At 46.2% G+C, this 18803-nt stretch overlaps 1 protein-coding gene across 1 annotated transcript in view; it reads right to left on the bottom strand.

The window, feature by feature from the left end:
• The window catches only part of DYNC1H1 (dynein cytoplasmic 1 heavy chain 1), a 68748-nt gene extending 50870 nt beyond the window's left edge, over positions 1 to 17878 (bottom strand). Inside the window, exons 1-9 of the mRNA XM_047735322.1 lie at positions 17477 to 17878; positions 8733 to 8820; positions 6658 to 6831; positions 6191 to 6446; positions 5649 to 5835; positions 4087 to 4358; positions 3768 to 3995; positions 1289 to 2365; positions 426 to 605 (exon numbers count right to left, since the gene is read on the bottom strand). Of these exons, the coding sequence (XP_047591278.1) occupies positions 426 to 605; positions 1289 to 2365; positions 3768 to 3995; positions 4087 to 4358; positions 5649 to 5835; positions 6191 to 6446; positions 6658 to 6831; positions 8733 to 8820; positions 17477 to 17732 (2718 nt within the window). The 5' untranslated portion in view covers positions 17733 to 17878. The remainder of the gene's footprint in view (positions 1 to 425; positions 606 to 1288; positions 2366 to 3767; positions 3996 to 4086; positions 4359 to 5648; positions 5836 to 6190; positions 6447 to 6657; positions 6832 to 8732; positions 8821 to 17476) is intronic.
• Positions 17879 to 18803: the final 925 nt, after the last annotated feature.

Here is an 18803-nt window from a genome sequence, read left to right as displayed (position 1 = left end):
AACTCACAACCCAGAGGTCTAAAGTCCCATGGACTACCAACTGAGCCAGCCAGGCGCCCCTAGGCATTTCTTTTTAAATTGGGTGGTGGAGAAGGGGCAGCATGTCAGAGAAGGATGCCTGGAAAGGAGGGCCAGGGAGAACCCCATATGTAACTGGGTGTGCAGGGAGGGCAGGAAGGAGGCTGTCACGTATTCAGAAGATGAAGAGACTCCCCCCACCTGACCATCTGCAACCTGGAACAGACAGGAGCATTGCTAGTTCCAGAGCTCAGCTCTACCGTTAGCTAAATGGGATTTCCTGAGAAGAAACGGGACTACTGCTGGTAACTTCTATGGGAAAACGCTTTTTAGTGACAAACTAGTAAGCTTATAAAATTGGGCTGACTGTAGACGACCAAAAAGCGCCATAACCAGCCATCCCTCACCTCCATGTCAAGCTTGTTGACCCAGATGGGCAAGTTGGAGTAGGAGTGCAGATTCAAGTCATCCACGGCCTTCTGGACTCTGTTCAAGATCTCGGAGAAGGTCTTGTGGTCATATAGGCAAGTCTCCAGCGAGCGGACCTCCAGGTCTATTTTTTCTTCAATGATCAGCAGGTCATCCACCTAAGGGAAGGCGCATCGAATATTTAAAACTCCATTCACACGTCCCTTTACTTTAATGTGTATTTCTCAATTGACATATGTTTAAGGCAAAGGAGTTCTTCCAGGAATAGCCAATCCCATTTACTCGGGGGTCCCCACTCCTGTATTCTCACGGAGGGAAGGGGGACCTTGAGCAGTCTGGGTGCAGGAATCTGACGTGCCTGCTCCGTGCCTCCTCTCACTGAGCGCCGGCGTGAGCACTAGACGCACGCCCTGGCTCGGACCTGCCTCCCAGCAGCAGGCTCAGAGCCAGGAGGCTTACAACCACCCAGGTGCACTAGGGTCTGGAAAGGAGTCTGGGTCTGGGGTGGACCGACAGCAAGCGCCACGACTGCAGAGCCCTGTCGTCCGTGCAGCTGCATCAGTAATAAAGCTCTCATGTCACTCAGTCGGACTCCCATGTCCTTCCCCTCTCCACTGGTTTCTAAACTCAGGCTGTTACTTAATGGTCTTCCCAGAACCCCACCACCATCACACAGCCCAATAAGTAAAAGGGCTGCTTCTCCTCTTCAGCTCACATGGCCTGGTGCTCTCCCCATGAGGAACGCTCCCATGGGAGGACTACTGCGTTCACGGGAGTGACGTTACTGCATTTAGTTCATTCCCGGGACCCTGTGGGGTGGGGGCAGCAAATTACAACACACCTTTTCTTGGAAGTTGAAGACGGTCTCCGCCAAGCGCTGCACGTATGGGTCGAGTTTGTAGGATTCCCACAACAGTGCAATGCCCTCCGCGATCAGAGCCTGCACCTCCTTTTTCAAGCCAGCCACCAGGAGGGAAATGGTGTTCCGCTCCTCCACCTTCTCACAGGTCCGCTCGTAGGTGCGCACGCTCTCGATCAGTGAGATGGCAAACGGGTACAGCTGGTTTGCTTGGTGAGCCTTGTTCACGATCGCCAGCGGGACTCGGAAACCAAGCCACTTGAGGTTTCGAACTTCTTTGGAAAGCGTGATGATCTCTGGAAGGAAGTTAACTTTCAGCTTCAGGACATTTCCGGTTCGGCCCCGGACGCGAGTGCTCTCGATGGTGAAAATGCGCCCTGAGACGCCGAGGTTGCGCTGCTGCACCTTTCGGGCCCAGTCGTCGAAGATCTCCTGAGTGTTGAGCTTCATGCGAAAGCTGTCCCCATCCTGCTTCAGCTTCTGGCCCTCCACGTGGTTCTCCCAGCCCTTGCCCAGCACGTCCTCCACACGCTTCATGTAGGCACTCAGCTGGCGGTCGATCTGCTTGGCCCAGATGATGGAGCCCGACACGGGGGGCAGGTCACGCACGTGGCTCATCTTACATGCCTGACTCTGTGGATACTGGACCTTGAACTTGTCATGGAGTGATTCGATGTCATCTTTCACACGCTGGATGAGCTGGGTCTGGTACTCGCGGATGGCCCCACGGATGTGAGGCCTGACGAAGAGTGCGTTGAACCTAGAGAAAATCCTGAACATCTCGTTCGCGTTCTTGGCTGTGCCGAGCTGATCCCTAAGGCGAGCAGTGATCCGGGTCTCTACCCTGTCGATTCGCTCATCGTATCTCTTCATGGCGGCCTCCCAAGCTTCCGTGCCTTCCTTGGAGACGTCCAGACCGTCCACTTCCTTGACGTTCTCATATGCAAGGTTGACCTCCTCAATCGCATTCGCGTCGGCCGCGTCGAAGAGAACCTCTGCTACTTTCATGTCCTGAGGCTCGGGGACTTCTCCCTGGTTCTGCTGGGCAACTGCTGTGACCTGAAAGAGGAGGATTTGTGACAAACTTGATCGCACGAAGACTGTTGTTGACTGGACACCAGGAGCACACACCACACAACACAGCTGGTCCTGGCTGTGTGTTCCTAACTTTTGGCCAAATGTTTTATAACCAGAGCACAACAGAGCTGTGAGGAGTACGACGCAGTATGTTCTAACTTCGCGTGTAAGCTCTTCTGACAATGCAGTTTTAGTTCTTAAGCTAAAATAACATGTTAAAACCTGGGTTTTGGGTACTTGCCTCTTCAAAGTTTTGTCTACAATGAAAACGCATCGGAAAGCTCAGTAAGTCACAAGAGCGCCACATATAAACTCAGCATCCAATGTAAATAGCCTTCCTTTGCGACGTTTAAAACTTGAATTATAATCCATGGGTAAGTCCCACAGTGGAGGGACGGAGAAAGGCTACACCAACAGGGAAGAACTGCCCCCCTTCAGCTCCCTGAAGCACTGGGGAGCAGCGCAGGGCACGGGCGTTGCCTCAGGAAGTGTCAGACTTCCCTGTACGTCTCCTGCCCACACTCCCGCAGGATTACAAAGCTGGGCAGGGGTCTTGATTTGGGTTCCCAGATGTCTTAGGAACTTGCTTGGCAGAGATCATCATTATTATTTTCACTAACCCCTAACTAAAATCTAGCATTTCCTACAATTATCAACACACACAACAGTCACCCAGAGTTGGAGGTTCCACAGCCTTGTCACCAATAAATACTTCCTCATCACATTATAATTGTACGTTTAAAAAAATATATATTTATTTTATTTTATTTTAAAGATTTTATTTATTTATTTGACAGAGATCACAAGTAGGCAAAGCAGAAGGCAGAGAGGGAGGCGGAAGCAGGCTCCCCGCCAAGCAGAGAGCCCGATGTGGGTCTCAATCCCAGGACCATGAGATCGTGACCTGAGCCAAAGGCAGAGGCTTAACCCACTGAGCCACCCAGGTGCCCCTGGACTGGATTTTTTAAAGGAAGAAAATCACTGATGAAGACAAAAGGTGAATTAAGAAGAAAAAAAAGCATGTACAAAGAAAAGGAGTCATTTAATTCTTTTATATAAATCTCACACATGCGATTATGAATGAGGCATCTGGGAAAAAGGTTAAGAAACACGTCCAAGTCACACAGCTCATTAAACAGTGGAATTTATCTTAACTTAAAACCCAGGAAGTCTGGCTCTAGGTTCCATGCATTTTTGGAGGAGGGATGAATGGATGGAGAAGATTTGCTGTGAAAATACAGTCACTATATTGTCAAGAGGACAGTGAAAGGGTGCAAACAGAACTCGAGAGGCATCTGGTGCAGAACAGAAGTGTGCATTCTAAGAAAAAGAAGGCAGGTTATAAAAACAACCCATGAACATATTTTACAAATGGGATGCATACCTGTGGCCTCAGGACCCTGACAATGACAGCCCTCAGCTGCTCGTGCTGGCGTCGAAACTTTCTCATCTGGTCAAGGCGGGCCTGGAGCTTCCTGTGGGCAGGGTTGATTCGCCAAACCATCTTCAGATTTTCTTCCCTTTTTCTTTTGACAATGTCTCTCAGTAACACCTGAAGCTTCTCATATTCATCATCCCAAGTCTGAAAGACTTCAAAGCATGCGACCATAACCTACGATATAATTTACAAAAGGAAGCTTATTATTACAGCATGTTTTCATCTCCGTGCCCTGAGGTGGGTTTTCTGATATATTAAAACCTACTTTTTCAAATTCTTCATAAGCAACATGCATCAGTTTTCTGGTGCCCAGTACTTTGAGTAACTGAGAACTCAAGTCTCTTGAAATTGCCTCCACCAAACGCAGAGCCCTCTGAATGGGGTATTTTGTGTTTCGGATCTTTCTCAAATGGGTGAAGATTGCAACAAGTGCCTGCCTTATTTTGTCCAGCTCAGTGGCAGACAGCAAATCATTCAGAGGAAAATCTTTCATCAGAGGATTGTAGTCATTCACTGTTTCCAAAGCCTGTTTTAGACCTAGGTTAACAGAGAAACGGTTAATGGTTTTCATAGGAGGTAACACAGGTATAATGCTATAGGTCTACCGTACCGTCATTAGGAAAACGGAATACAACTAAGAGGATACTGCTTGCAGCCTAACCCTGGGTAAGTAATCTGAAATACAGCCTCACCACGGAACACTCTGTTGTTGCAGAAGAGTCAGTGACACAGAAACTATCTACGATATTTGACAAAAAGGAACATGTCATTAACAGGATGATCCTCTGTTAATTAACGGATAGTCTTGTTGCTTTTTTAGAGTATCAGTCAACTCACACATACTCTAAAGGCTGTGGGTGATGGCCCCAAGCATTTCACTGCTTTCTCTATCATCTAAATGTTCTATAAGTAACATTAAGTTTAGAAAAACTACAACGTTATCATCCTTAGGAACACTAAAATGTATGTGGTACACCCGTGGCTTGTGTGAGTGGAGTGTGTTATGGACAGAGAATCCCAGAAGCACCTGGGTCTTGTCTACCTTCTCACTCCTCCAGCAGAAGATTAAAAGAAAGAAAGAAAGGGTATTAGGAAAGAAATAGAAGTTTCAGAGGTATTTAGAAACAAAATTTCAAGGCATACCTTCCAGCATTAGTGAATGCCCGGGTAACAGATCACGTGATCCACACAACTAGAGGATTCCTACCGGCCACCTCCACTGACATTTAGGCACGCCTTTTTTGGAGGGGTAGGAAAAGAACATGACGAGTACTGCAGCCCCGGTTCCATGCTCTAACATGCTCTGGTGGGCAGAGCTGTAGAGAAATGCCTAACCATGCCTGGTCATCCAAACCCTGGAGTGCCCAGTGTGTGCTAATACAACATCGCTCACACTGCTGTGCATACAGAAAACTGAATCTATCTTGACCACTTTCAGCACAGGGAGGAAGGCAGAGAATGGGGAAAAGGGGGCAGGTGCAAGAGGAAGAGAAAGAAGAAGCTCTCCTTCTACAGTCCTGTGGGCAAATAACTTCTGCTTAATGTCAACTGTCTTCCTGTCTGGATTGTCAAAAGTACACTTGACTTCGGATTAAGAAGTATGATCTACTCGAGGAGCCAAGGAACTGAGAAACAGGACGGACACTCCCGGGGCTCGCTACTCGGACCTAGAAATAGGCTTATGTTCTCAAAACTCCGGAAGGAGAAGAAAGGTATGTGGGAAAGTCATCTGATGGTCCATCTGTTGACTTTCACTAACATTGTCCATAAGAGCTCACGAAAGCCAGATCTGTAATTTACTAACCAATTACTACTTCCAGTTTTTACCTGTGTCAGTGTCAAAACTGACAGTGGCATGGAAACGCTTGCCGTGTTTCAAGATATCCAGAGTAAGGAGAACTTCTGGGCTCTCTCGTTTCTCCTGTATGCGGTACAAGGCACGTTCCAAGTTTAACCAAAAGCTAATTTCCTGCAAGGCTGTTCCTGAGGCAGGGTCTCGATCAAGTTTGGTCACCTTTAAGGATAGATAATATTCAAGAGCATTCACTATTTAAATAAAGGTAGAAAAGTATCATTAACTAGACACATGCATTACAATGTAATCTTTATATTTCAAGTAGATTTCTTTCCCTGTCAATTGTAAGTGGTTGAATAAGTGAAAGCAGAGGTATGAGACAGCTGGGATCAACACTCTCTCAGGGTTAATATTTAAACATCTGCACGCTGTCCCGGGACCACGGAGAGCACTACTGAGAGCACTGCTAACAACATCGTACTCTTCACCTCATTGATTAAAAACTCAAACCGGTTTTCTAGAGACAGTAAAGAGCAAAGTACCTTATATAACACACTCAATACCACGCTCTTACTTTTTGAATTTCTCGGATCCAGCGGTTAACTCCCGATTGTAACTGATTGAGAAAAGTTGGGTCTTCAACTTTATCTCCAAAGTCTGTAACTTTTGGCTTTTCTCCACGTTCATAACACTGTTTTGCAACATTTGTAATAATGGGATGAATTGGAAGGCTGATCTCTGGAATTTCAATATTCTGCTGCAAGTGAAGGAGCCCCATTTCAAGTTCTGCGATCTTTTTTTCAACAGAAGGAGCCATTTTATCACCATCCCTAAAAAGGTTAACAAACACTTCAAACTTTAGTGTGCCGCTGGTCTCCAAAAGATCCTCTTATTCTACGTCTGTCAAACATTAGTAATATACATCTTATTAATGCAACAGATTTATATCCTCTTGGATCACAAGCTTTGCCCTCCCAATTCCCAAATTTCACATTATCTTCCATGGTGTCTTCAAACCGACAAAGGAAAAATGGTGTTTACCTGTCTGCCTTGCCAGACTCTCTGATATAGGACTTAAAGAAAGGAGCCACCGCATTGCTGATGAACGAATGCAAGGTTTCGTATGGCGAGTCTTCACTGAGCGTGAGGACTCGGAGCTGAGAAGACACCGGTTTGTCTGCATCAATTACTGGAGTACGTTTAATGAATGCCAAGCTAGAAGAAAGCAAAAGAAGAAATTAGGACAAAGAGCCTCATTCCTAATCAGTTTTATTAACTGTCTCCCTCTGTGTGTTGCACACGAATTAAAAATTCATTTGCGTGTCATACTTTAAAAGTCATATCAAGAACATGTTTAAGAGTTGCTTTTCTAATAGGGAAACACACTGCTTATCTTTCTTCACTCAGGTGAGAGCAACTGAATCAAGGTTAAGGTTTTGGCGTGTGACCACGAAACCAGGCAAAGTTAATTCATCTAATATATAGGTTGAGTTCATAATCTCGGCCTCACTCAAATGAACCTCCCTAATAACTGCAAGTTACAAGGCATTATATACTTAAATCTGATCGTATGCTAGTTTGTACCATTTCGTTATGGCACTAAGTGACATATAGGCTTTAATAAACAACAGTCACCCACAGGTTAAAGTGGCAAGAGGGCACTCCAGGCCCCCCACAGCCTGGCCTAAATAAACTCTTCCAGTTTTACGTCCTGCTATGCACCCTCTTCCTCACCCAAGACAAAACTTAAAATGATGTCCCATTCTCTAAACGTGACACGCCACTGTGTCTTTGTTTAAGAAATCAACATTCATCTGCTGAAATTCCAAATAACCTTCAAAACCCAATTCTGACATAACCTCTTCCATGCGGCTCCCCTAACCACTCTCTCCAATCTCTGTGCATCATGCCATTCTGCGCCCCTAAGATTCCACCAAGTGGTACAGTCAGTTGTGTATCTGCTGAGCTTTCTCTCCAAAGACCACAAGCTTCTTGGGAACCACGTTTTATTTCTCTGCATCTTACACATAACAGGTGCTCAAACGTGGTTAAATGAATAGTTAAAAAAAATTAGTATTTAAATTTTCCATTTCCAGGCCAGTACTTTACACATAATACTTTTTTATTCTAAAAAGTCATTGAAACCTCCTGATGTGACACACTGAGAAGGAAAAAGTCTTAACAGCATCCCTGCCAAAAACGCAGAAACAATCTAATCATCCCTGGTCTGCACTTCTCAAAAATGTCGGTATCATGAAAGACACAGAATGAGATTCTGGGTCAAGGGAGAATAACTGTCAGGGACATTACTGAAAACAGTATGCGCGTGCACACGGTGCCTAGTATGATACCAGTATTTCCTGAACTTAAAAATTGTATCAAGGCTATGAATAGAAGTGTCCTTGTTCTTAGGAAATACACTGAAGTATTTGGGGGTAATGGGGCAGGTTGCCTATAACCAACTCTCAAATGGTTCAAGAAAAAGAGTGATGATGCAAATGTGGCTTTGTTAACAACAGACAGCTGATATCAACGGTAGAGAATTCATGCAACTCTTTAGTAGGCTTGAAATTATTAAAAATAAAACGTTTTAAAAAGCTGATGCAGTACAATTAAACATTTACATATTTAAATTTGGATCTGTCTACTGGAATGTAAATTGACACCAGTTTTCTAGAAGGTGGGAGAAATCTGGTCATGCATTAAAGACTTTAGTGACATACTGCATCTGAACCAGTAAAGCTTTCTTTAGGGATTTATACTAAAAAGAATGAGACCTCTACCTAACAACCTTTACTAGGTTTTTACTAGTTACTTACAAAAAAGAAAATTCAGATATAATCTGAGAATTATTATTACACATGTTAAGTACATTTTGGCTCAAACCTAAAATGGATGCCATGACATAGCAATTAAAATAAAAATATTTTAGAATTTATATTGACTTGGAAATCCTCTGAATTTCAGCACATGAAAATCAAAGGCGATTCAATACATGAATTTAAAAAGCAGAAATCTTGAGTGTTTTCTTAAAGTCTTCATCTGAGTCAATTAAGATCTACATTCAATTCTTACAAACTTATAATCCAAGGTAACGGTATATTCACACTACTCACCTATTGGACTTAACTCCGTAATGAATATCTATGTTGATATTATAGGAAATGAATTCTTTTTCCTCTTCTCCTTCATCACCAACATCCTCTACAAATTGTAATAAATATGATATCAAATTTATGTCAGTATCAACTCCTCACCCTACCCCCAACATTTAAACCCCCATATGACTCGGCTCTACCTATTTTTCCCTTCCTACCCACTTTTTCCCTTGACTCTTGGCCCAGGCACTTTGCTGTGTGATCCTGGGCAAGGGAGTTAACTTCTCTGCACCTCCATTCCTTTTCCTGTAAGTCGAGAGGCACTGGCCTGCCGGGGGGGGGGGGGGGGGGGGGTGGTGTTGGAAGCACCCGAGCAGGGTCTGGCCCCATGGAGTGCGAGGTGGTGTTCCCTGTGCCATTGCTCACCACGCGCTCGGGGCAGTCTCATCCCTCGTGCTCCCAACACAGAAGGCACTTTCCACTTCCCACTCCGGGTATTCTGGTCAGGTGTTTGCTCAACGCTCACTAGGGACAGGCACTTTATTTACTAAGTACTTTAGGTCTATCACGCATGTAACGCTCATGATAGCACTGTGGGGGTTGGCATGACTCTTTCTACCCATGTTTTCCAAGTAAGAAATGTAAGTAAACTGCCCCCAAACACGTGTCTGGAAAAGGACAAAGTGAGAACTCAGAAGTCTGTGATTCCAAACCCAGGGTCCTCCCCAGCACAGCGCCCACCCCAGCCCTCGCCAAGCACCCCACAAAGTGCAAACAACCATCAAGAAAATCATCATCCACGGACGTCCCCAGGGCCACGGGGAGGCAGTCAACGAGCCTTCCCCCTGCTGCCACACCACTCTTCAGGCTTCAGGACCTGCTCTGGGGTCGATTCGTGAATGCATCTTCCTCCCAGAACGTGAGCTCCTGCAGGGCAGGGACCACGGTGGGATCCACGCAGGGAACAGCATGCACACTAGTCATTTTAAAAAGCTTATTTTTTAAGTAAGGGGGCGCCTGGGTGGCTCAGTCGTTAAGCATCTGCCTTCAGCTCAGGTCATGATCCCAGGATCCTGGGATCGAGCCCCGAGCCCCACATCAGGCTCCCTGCTTAGCAGGAGGCCTGCTTCTCCCTCTCCCTCTCCCTCTCCCCCTGCTTGTGTCCTCTCTCTCACTGTGTCTCTCTCTGTCAAATAAAATCTTAGGGGAACAAAAAGGGCTTACTGGAATTCAATAGTAAGATAGCTCAAGAGGCATGTGAACAAAATTTCTTTCTTTCTTTCTTCTTTTTTAAAGTAGGCTCCAGGCTAAGCATGGAACCCAATGCAGGGCTTGAAATCATGACCCTGAGATCAAGACCTGAGCTGAGATCAACAGTCAGACACTTAACTGACGGAGCCGCCTATATGCCCCTGAACATAATTTCTAAATAATTAAAAACCATAACTGAAAAGTTAAAATCTGTCAGAATGGGAAGTAATCCGAACCTCCAGCTCTAGCACTGATGCCCCGGTTGAACCGTCTCTGAATGACACTGCTATGCAATCATCTGCCTTGGCAAAAATTTCTACCCGAGGATCAACACGATATGTGTGCTTCACCTTCACTTTTACGTTACGATGTAAGAGCAAAGGCAGCAGACTTAGTGATCTTAGGAAAGTCATTTTCTTCCTCTGGAAAATGGGCAGCAGAGTGGGGCGGGGGTAGCGGTGAAATAGGTGAAAGGTTAAGAGTGCACTCGCCATAAACACCGAGCGATGCACTGAAGTGCCACTCACTATACTGCAACCTGAAACTAGTCGTAACAGTGTATGTTAATTATACTAGGATTAACATAAAAAAAGTAAAAAGTGAATACAATGGGCAGCAGAGGAGGGGGCAGGATATTAAATTAGGTGGTCTATAAAGTTTCTTGAAGTACAAATAAATATGAAAATCTGAGTATACAGAGTCTGAGCAAAAGCTGTTCACTTCATTAGCTTTAAGATGAGACAAAGTTTACACTAAAAGATAAAAAAATATTAGTATATCTTTTAAGACAATAACTCTTCCAGGGTACCTGGGTGACTCAGCGGGTTAAGCCTCTGGCCTTTGGCTCAGATGATAGTCTCAGGGTCCTGGGATTGAGCCCCACATCTCATCGCATCAGGCTCTCTGCTCAGCAGGGAGCCTGCTTCCTCCTCTCTCTCTGCCTGCCTCTCTGCCTACTTGTGATCTCTGTCAAATAAATAAAATCTTAAAAAAGAAAAAGACAATAACTCTTCCAAAATACTGTTTCTAGTATAATTTTAGGAAGTAGAGGAGGTGGCCAACTATTCTAGTATGCCAGGTGCTTCTTAGCTGTTCTTAAAAAATGACTAACTACAAAAAACAAACAAAAAACAACTAAACAAACCAATCGGGTTTTCTAACTACCAAAATATGGATATACCATAAGACAGATCACACTGCCTGTAGCCAACCACACATGATGACTGCAATCTCTAAAATGCAAGCACATGAACGGAACATAAAGAAACACTCCCAAACTAAAACAGTTGTCAGGGTGGTAGGATTATGAAATACTTTCTCTCTCAATTTTCCAAACCCTATTCTACGAATTATATAAAATATATGTCATCAAAATAGCATCCAAACAGTATCCAGCAAAGTAACATTTTATAATCATTAAAGGAAATTAACGACGTAACTTTGAATCATTTCTTCCTCCGAGACAAAATCCACCATCTAAATCAATAAAACCACACAGAAAACATGCCAACTGGATGCAGCATCTAGCCCTGCAGCCCGCTTCCTAATGCAAACAAGGTTAAAGGAACTGGGCGGCGGGCCAGGAGATGAGTCACCTCTGCTCCATCTTGCAGGCTGGGAACGCCCAGCTCCCAGCTCGCCGCCACGCCGGGAATACCGCAATGCAGCAGCACTCTGCCAAACACAATCCTCAGACAAGGATATCCAACAGGGATCCTCTACTGCTTGGTTAAGACCCTAATTTCTTTTGATGATAATAATTTATGAAAGTCACAGAATATATTCTGCATTAGTTTTTTAATGCTTATTTTCCATAAAAAGAGATCGAGTATGTCTGATTCCTAGTAGGAAAAAACCTCATTGTTTTATAAACTGCCATCAAATAATTTAACCTTTCTGCCTCCCTATAAATTATTACATCTTTCAAATAATAATAGTGTAACATTCTACTTCTGCAGAAACATTTTTTTAACTGTTCGGAAGGGGAAAGACACATGATAGTTAATTCTTAGTAACAAAGAAGCTGCTAATCCTGCTATATTTAGAAGCTTATAGCTAACACAATCTGCACATTTCATCAGGCGATCCTGCTTTCAGGAAAGCTGCGGACGTTACTGGTCGATAGATCCATAATGGCCCAGTAGCGTCCTGTCTGTGAGTGCATGCCAGCAATCAAAGTACTGGAACCGAAAGCGCGGAGCTGCCTCGTCAGGTCCTTTGCTGGGAGCCACACTAATACACATTTAGTGACCTGTGGACATTTCTTTGGTTAACTTCTGAGAGCTGTATTTCTAGGGATGTTCACAATGTCAGTTAGCATGAATCTGTGTAAATTTCTACTGAATGGTCAGTTTAATGTATTTCAAACTAAGAGTGATTTGCATCATTACACTGTGAATTAGGCGAGCATTACGTCTTAGTGAAACGTAAAAAGATGTGCATTCAGTTACCTGAAGACTGGACTTCCTCCCCTAGGCAGACAGGCAGGTTTCACAAAATGTACTGAGCGCACAAGGGAAGAGGAGCCCAGCTCCCCGTCCTTGGTCATTCCCTCAACCTGCCCCCTCCTTTCTCCCAGCCCCAGCCTTGAGGCAAGTGTCTTCTCCACCCAGCAAAGGCAGCCAGCCGCTCTCTTTGGCCCACACAAACTACCATATTCCTCGTTACACGTTCCTGGTTCTCCTTACCTTTCATCTTCTTTTCCTCTTAAAATCCAAAACCTACGAATACCACATTATTTTCGTTGATCGCTATCATAGATGTTCTCTCCCTTTTCTCTCACACGTTTGCGTTAGCTTCCCCCTTTCCTGCATCTGGTGCTTTTTCCTGTCACCTGGACACCCATCACTCCGTCGTCCTCCCTCTGAGGGGCTGTGACTTCTTTGCCACAACCACTCCCTGCTCTGGCACAAGGCTCAGGGCATGGTGAGAAAGTCTGAGTTTTCTCTTCAACCTGAAGACTTCCATTCATAGCACCGTTAGCAAGGGGAACGGAGGGTTAAAGACCACATAATGCGCTACAACACTGGCAAACAGTTTCCTTCCAACTTTACTTTTCTAAAAGAAGTGATGACGGTTTTTCCCTTTGCTGCCCATAAATGCCATTTGTTATGCTACTCTACACATTCAAACCTAGTGAGCTACAGACTGGCTTGTCCTATGGAGGGTACAGGGCCCCCCGCCTGCGGTGCGACAGCACAGGACAGTAGGAACCCAGGCTCAGGGACTCCTGGCCTAGGGCTTCAAGGCAGTGTGGTGTCACAGAAAAATCTTCCCGTGAACTTGCTAACCATTTCACTAACCATTTTGGAGGACAAAGCAAAGGCCAGAAGTGCATACTTTTTAGTAATCATTTCTTCATCCTTTAGGGAAAGCAAGTCCTCAGAAAAATAATTTTTAAAATCCACAAAAATATTCCTCATTAAACCTTCCACACTGCTGGATCTCTAAGCAGTTGAGGACTGTAAAAAGTTCTACCTTTCTTTCACATTCTAGTTCCTAGCCATCTCTGCACTACTGAAGAGGAGGTAAAACCCCCTGAATTATGTCTGTTAGGAAAAACTAGAATCCAAGCTTAGGATAAATATTGACTAAAGGCAGCCGTTATTTTCAGTCTTAAGGACAAAGCACCAAGCCTAAGACACCCAAATGTAAACAGAAACGAAAGCCCACAACCAGCTGGAGCCTCCTGGAACCTCCAGTTTCACCAGCCGCAAGTGCAGCATCTCTTACCTGCTCCTGCCTTTACCACCCAACCGAAGATGCGCGCCAGCTAAAAACGGCTACAGAATGTCATTAAAATTGTAAGGTGCGTATTAAGTAATGAGCGTCTATCTGGTTGTAATTTCAGAAGTACACCATGAAAAAACAATTTTCTAGAGGCCAGGAATTACAGGAAAAAGATTTTGCTTTTTCAAATCAGAGGAGCTATCATTTAACACTCCCCTTCCCACCTACTCTCCAATCCTTTAGTATCAAAATAAACTTAAATTCGCAATCTTTATTCTACACTTTAAGAAATACTTACTGTACTTCGGGCGCCTGGGTGGCTCAGTGGGTTAAAGCCTCTGCCTTTGGCTCAGGTCATGATCTCAGAGTCCTGGGATCGAGCCCCACATCGGGCTCTCTGCTCAGCAGGGAGCCCGTTTCCTCCTCTCTCTCTGCCTGCCTCTCTGCCTACTTGTAATCTCTGTCAGATAAATAAATGAAATCTTAAAAAAAAAAAAAAAAGAAATACTGTACTTCAACAGAAAAGTTTACAGTTAGCTGGGGTAGTTAAAAAAAAAACATATATATAGCTTCATGTAAAAATGCTTTATGTTCAATGACAAGTGTTCGGAAAATTCTTTCCATAAAAAGGATAGGGAGGATAAAATAAAAGCAATTTCCTCTGTTCACTAATTATGACTTCATTATTATTTTTTTTAAAGATTTTATTTATTTATTTGACAGAGAGAGATCACAAGTAGACAGAAAGGCAGGCAGAGAGAGAGAGAGAGGGAAGCAGGCTCCCTGCTGAGCAGAGAGCCCGATGCGGGACTCGATCCCAGGACCCTGAGATCATGACCTGAGCCGAAGGCAGCGGCTTAACCCACTGAGCCACCCAGGCGCCCTGACTTCATTATTTTTAAAAAAAGATTTTGTTTATTTGACATGGGGCTCCATCCCAGGACCCCAGGATCATGACCTGAGCCGAAGGCATATGCTTAACGACTGAGCCAGCCAGGTGCCCCTTTTGACTTCATTCTTTTTTTTTCTTAATATTTTTATTTTTATTTATTTGACAGACAGAGATCACAAGTAGGCAGACGGGCAGGCAGAGAGAGGGGAGGGGGAGAAGCAGGCTCCCTACTGAGCAGAGAGCCTGATGTGGGGACTCGATCCCAGGACCCTGGGATCATGACCTGAGCCAAAGGCAGAGGCTTTAACCCACTGAGCCACCCAGGTGCCCCTTATGACTTCATTCTTGACAGTCTTTACTCAGTTTAAATAATTTAGATTTGTTTTCCACATTATAAAGCAAACATTTTTACTGTAACTAGCTACTGGTTGCTCACATTTGATTAAATGTGCAAAAGCCAATGCTAACTCAAAAACTACCCGGAGGAAAGCCCTCCCGTCAAGTGACCTGGGTCTGTACTTCTGTCTAAATCATGCTAGTTTAGTCAGGATGCTAATAAGACTGATGCAACCATACAGTCTTTCCTTAAAGTTTTCAGGTGAAAAATAAATTACAGACAGGTTGAGTTACTAAAAATACTTCTTTTTATTTTTATAAATACAGGAATGAGGTAGGATTTCAATTTTCGACACTCTCATTCCTTATTCAATGTTCAAAAGTGCAAGTCACTATGGAGCCAAGACATGGATGGCTGGACATTTGCTTTGCTGAAATAAGAAAATGTACCATCAAGAAAACATGATTTGCACTGAAAAGCATACTACAGAAACAGGGCTTCCCCCCAATAATTTTAGCAAAGTTCAGTTCTAATGTTTGAGAAACGCCCATTACTGATGAGCAGTCCAGAAGCAAAAACAAAACTTACAATTTTTTCCATAAAAAGAAATTGAGTCCCACGGTAGAAATCACTGATTTTAACATATAAACTGTGCAATGAAAACATGATCAAGAATTAGCCAAGGTCAAACTACTAAAAATACAGCAACTTCATAAAAATTAAGATGTATTTTAATAAAACAATGCATATTCATTGAAAAATAACCAGAAAGATTCCAAAATGCTGACACTGGTTATATCTGGGTCAAAGGATTCCAAGTGATTTTTCCTTTATCTACATACTTTAAATTTTCTGTCATAACTAAATACATACTCTTTCTGAAAGAGTAGGTGGGTTAAAAAAAATTTTTTTTTTAACACTAGTGGTTTTCATGCTGGAAAACATGACCCCAAGCATAACCGAAAACCCTAAACAACATTATTAATGTAAATAGGTCTGAATGGCTCATCTGCTTTTAACATTCCGTGTGAGTCTTTCAGACACTCTGACCTTCTCATCCTCTCAAAGAAACAAGAGGCTACAATGAAGCATCTCCTGAAATAGCCTTTAAAAGAAACAAACTATCAGAAAGAAATTAAGTGCGTGTGTGTGGCGGGGTAAGACAGTATAAATCCCCTTATTGGCAGAACTTTACAGTTCTGTTTTGTTTTGAGATTATCAGAAGCTCAAGGGCAAACATCTTCAGACAATGGCCAATCCCTTAGTTCTAAGGGTAAAATTTACTTGAACATCACCCCTGGTTCTGGGGCCAGTGCCACACCCATTCTGCACTGTCAAATACACTCATCATCAACTACCAAGTGGTACTACGGAGTCCAGGAACTCTCCCTGAAGACAAGCTCAATTCTCAAGACGGATCTAGTCTTGCTTTGGGAAGATCACTATTAGAGGAGACTGCTGGAATGTGCAAACCTTTTGCCCCCCTCCCCATGCAGGTGCCTAACCAGAGTCTCCCTCTTTAAAATATCTGTCAACTAGGGGTGTCTGGGTGGCTCAGTTGGCTAAGTGTCTGCCTTCTGTTCGGGTCATGATCCCAGGGTCCTGGGATCGAGCTCCGCATTGGGGTCCCTCCTCAGCGGGGAATCTGCTTCTCCTTCTGCCGGCTGCTCCCCCTGCTTGTGCATAAATAAAATCTAAATAATAAAATCTAAATAATAATAGTAATGATAAAAACAATAAAAGCCGTATAAACTAAATTCAAATATCACAGGGTCACTATTAGGATCATCTACGCGTTACACAAATATAAAGGTATGGTTAGCGAAACCCATCAGTGTACTGGACACGGACACGCTGAATCCAGTCCAGGGAGCAGAATTAGCTGGTGACTTTGGGCGAGTCATCTCAGCTGAGCCTGTCTGCGACAGACTGAGAGATACACCCAGACAGCAAGGACGCCGAGAGGCAGACCTGGGAGCGCACATCCACCTGGAACCGGGATGCTCTGCTCGCGGTCCTGATCGATCGGCCCTGTCCCCCCCTGGGCCTCCGCATCCGGGTCCGCACAGGGCAGGGCCAGGACGCTCAGGAGCCGGCCAGGGCTCCCGTCAGCTCCGACCCCCACATCCAGGCTGCGCACGGCTCCGCGGCTCTGCCCCTGACACATCCCTCGCGAGGAAGGCCCGGCCTGGCCACAAATCGAAACCGAAAAGCTCATGTGACATTAGAGGCCGGGATGCGGCCTCCGCCCGCGCTCAGCCCGGGAGACGCTGTCTCCACCCAACTCGGCCATCTTGAGGCCCAAGCAGACAAAGCGATCCCATTGTTTTACGTGACGGCAAAACAGGGGCACCCGCTCTTCGTTCCCCGCGACCCGGAAGGGGGCACCCCCGGGACTCCCGCCTGGCAGGGGGTGTGGCGCCGGCCTCGCCCGGCGGCCGCGGGGACCCATCCCGCAGGGCGTCTGCAGCCCGGAGGCCGCTCCCGTCCCGGCGTTCCGGCGTCCCGTTCCCCCAATCCCCCGACCCTGGCCGCCCGGCCCCGGCCCCGCACCTTTGAGCGTGGAGCGCTCCACCAGGACCGTGTGGACCTGGGGGTCCGACAGGAACTTGCGCATCTGCTCCAGGGCGCTCTTCTCCTCCAGCGCCGCCTCGAGCGCAGCCGGCGCCTCGCCGCCATCCTCCAGCAGCAGCGGCACCAGCTTGCGCAGGTGCTTCTGCAGTACCGACACGTCGGCCACGTTCTGGACGGCCGACACCTCCAGGCCGGCCGAGCCGTCCTCGCCGCCACCGCCGCCGGGCTCCGACATGGCGCCGCGCTCCGGACCCGCAGGGAGCGCTGGGCAGGCGGCCGCGGCTCCGTACGAGAGCGAGCGCCGAGCGGACGAAAGAGAGAAACGGGCGCCCGAAATCGACCGTCCGCTAACCGCGGCCGACTGAAGGGAGCGGGCGCCGACTCCGCCCTAAAGGCCGCCGCCCGCCGGCCCACCCCGCCCGCGGCCCGCCGCCTCAGCCACTAGCGCCCGCTCGCCGCCGCGGCGTCACGACGTTGCGCATGCGCGCGTGCGGGTCCCCGGCGACGCCGCCGCGCAGCCTTCTGGGACCTGTAGTCCCGGCGCAGGGCGGGTCCCGCGTTTCCCCGCAGCGCAAACCCTAAAGGTGGGATCTCGACTTGGCGCGTGGGCGGCGTAGGGTGGTCGGGGACTACAGCTGCAACACAGAGCCCGAGACACTCCGTGAATATTGAATGAATGAACGGCGTTGGTGACGAGAGCTAACGTGTTTTTGGAGCAGTTAGCGTGTGACCGACATTGCTTTCAGCATTTAGCCTGTATTATTGCGTTGGACGAATGAATGACTGCAATGTATCGAGTGCTAAAACATAGTCGTGATATATATGTTATTAGATATACACGTGAAAAGTGAGAACGTTTTTCAGAGGGACAGGACATGAGGGGCTTGCCGCATTGCTAGTTTGGAAAGAGGGGAAGTGGGGAAGGGGACAGTCCCAGCAGAGGAACTGGACTTTACAAAGACAGGGGGCCTGAAGGTTGGGGCTGGATTTCTGACTGCAGAGGCGGTGTCAGGTACAGCCAGGAGATGACACCCCCCTGAACGGTGGGATAAAGCCAAGATGTGGGTGCTGGCTGCTAATGATGAGATAATTCCCCCTGGGATGCTGTGATAACCAAGGGGGAGACCTCGGTGTGAGCATCTATCTAGAACAGTGATGCTCTCCTAGCAGCGAGGGCTGGCACTGTCATTCCATGGGCCTCCGCCTCTGGGGCTGCACAAGGCAGGGGCTGAGATACCTGCCAGCTAAAGCTCCCCCCACCTCCCATCCACCTGGATCTCCTCCCTTAGCCTGAGATGACATAAGG

This window comes from Lutra lutra, chromosome 7 (genome assembly GCF_902655055.1).
Source record: "Lutra lutra chromosome 7, mLutLut1.2, whole genome shotgun sequence".
Lineage (NCBI taxonomy): Eukaryota > Metazoa > Chordata > Mammalia > Carnivora > Mustelidae > Lutra > Lutra lutra.
The sequence above is the reverse complement of the archived record's forward strand: the minus strand, read 5'-3'. Positions and strand labels throughout refer to the sequence as shown.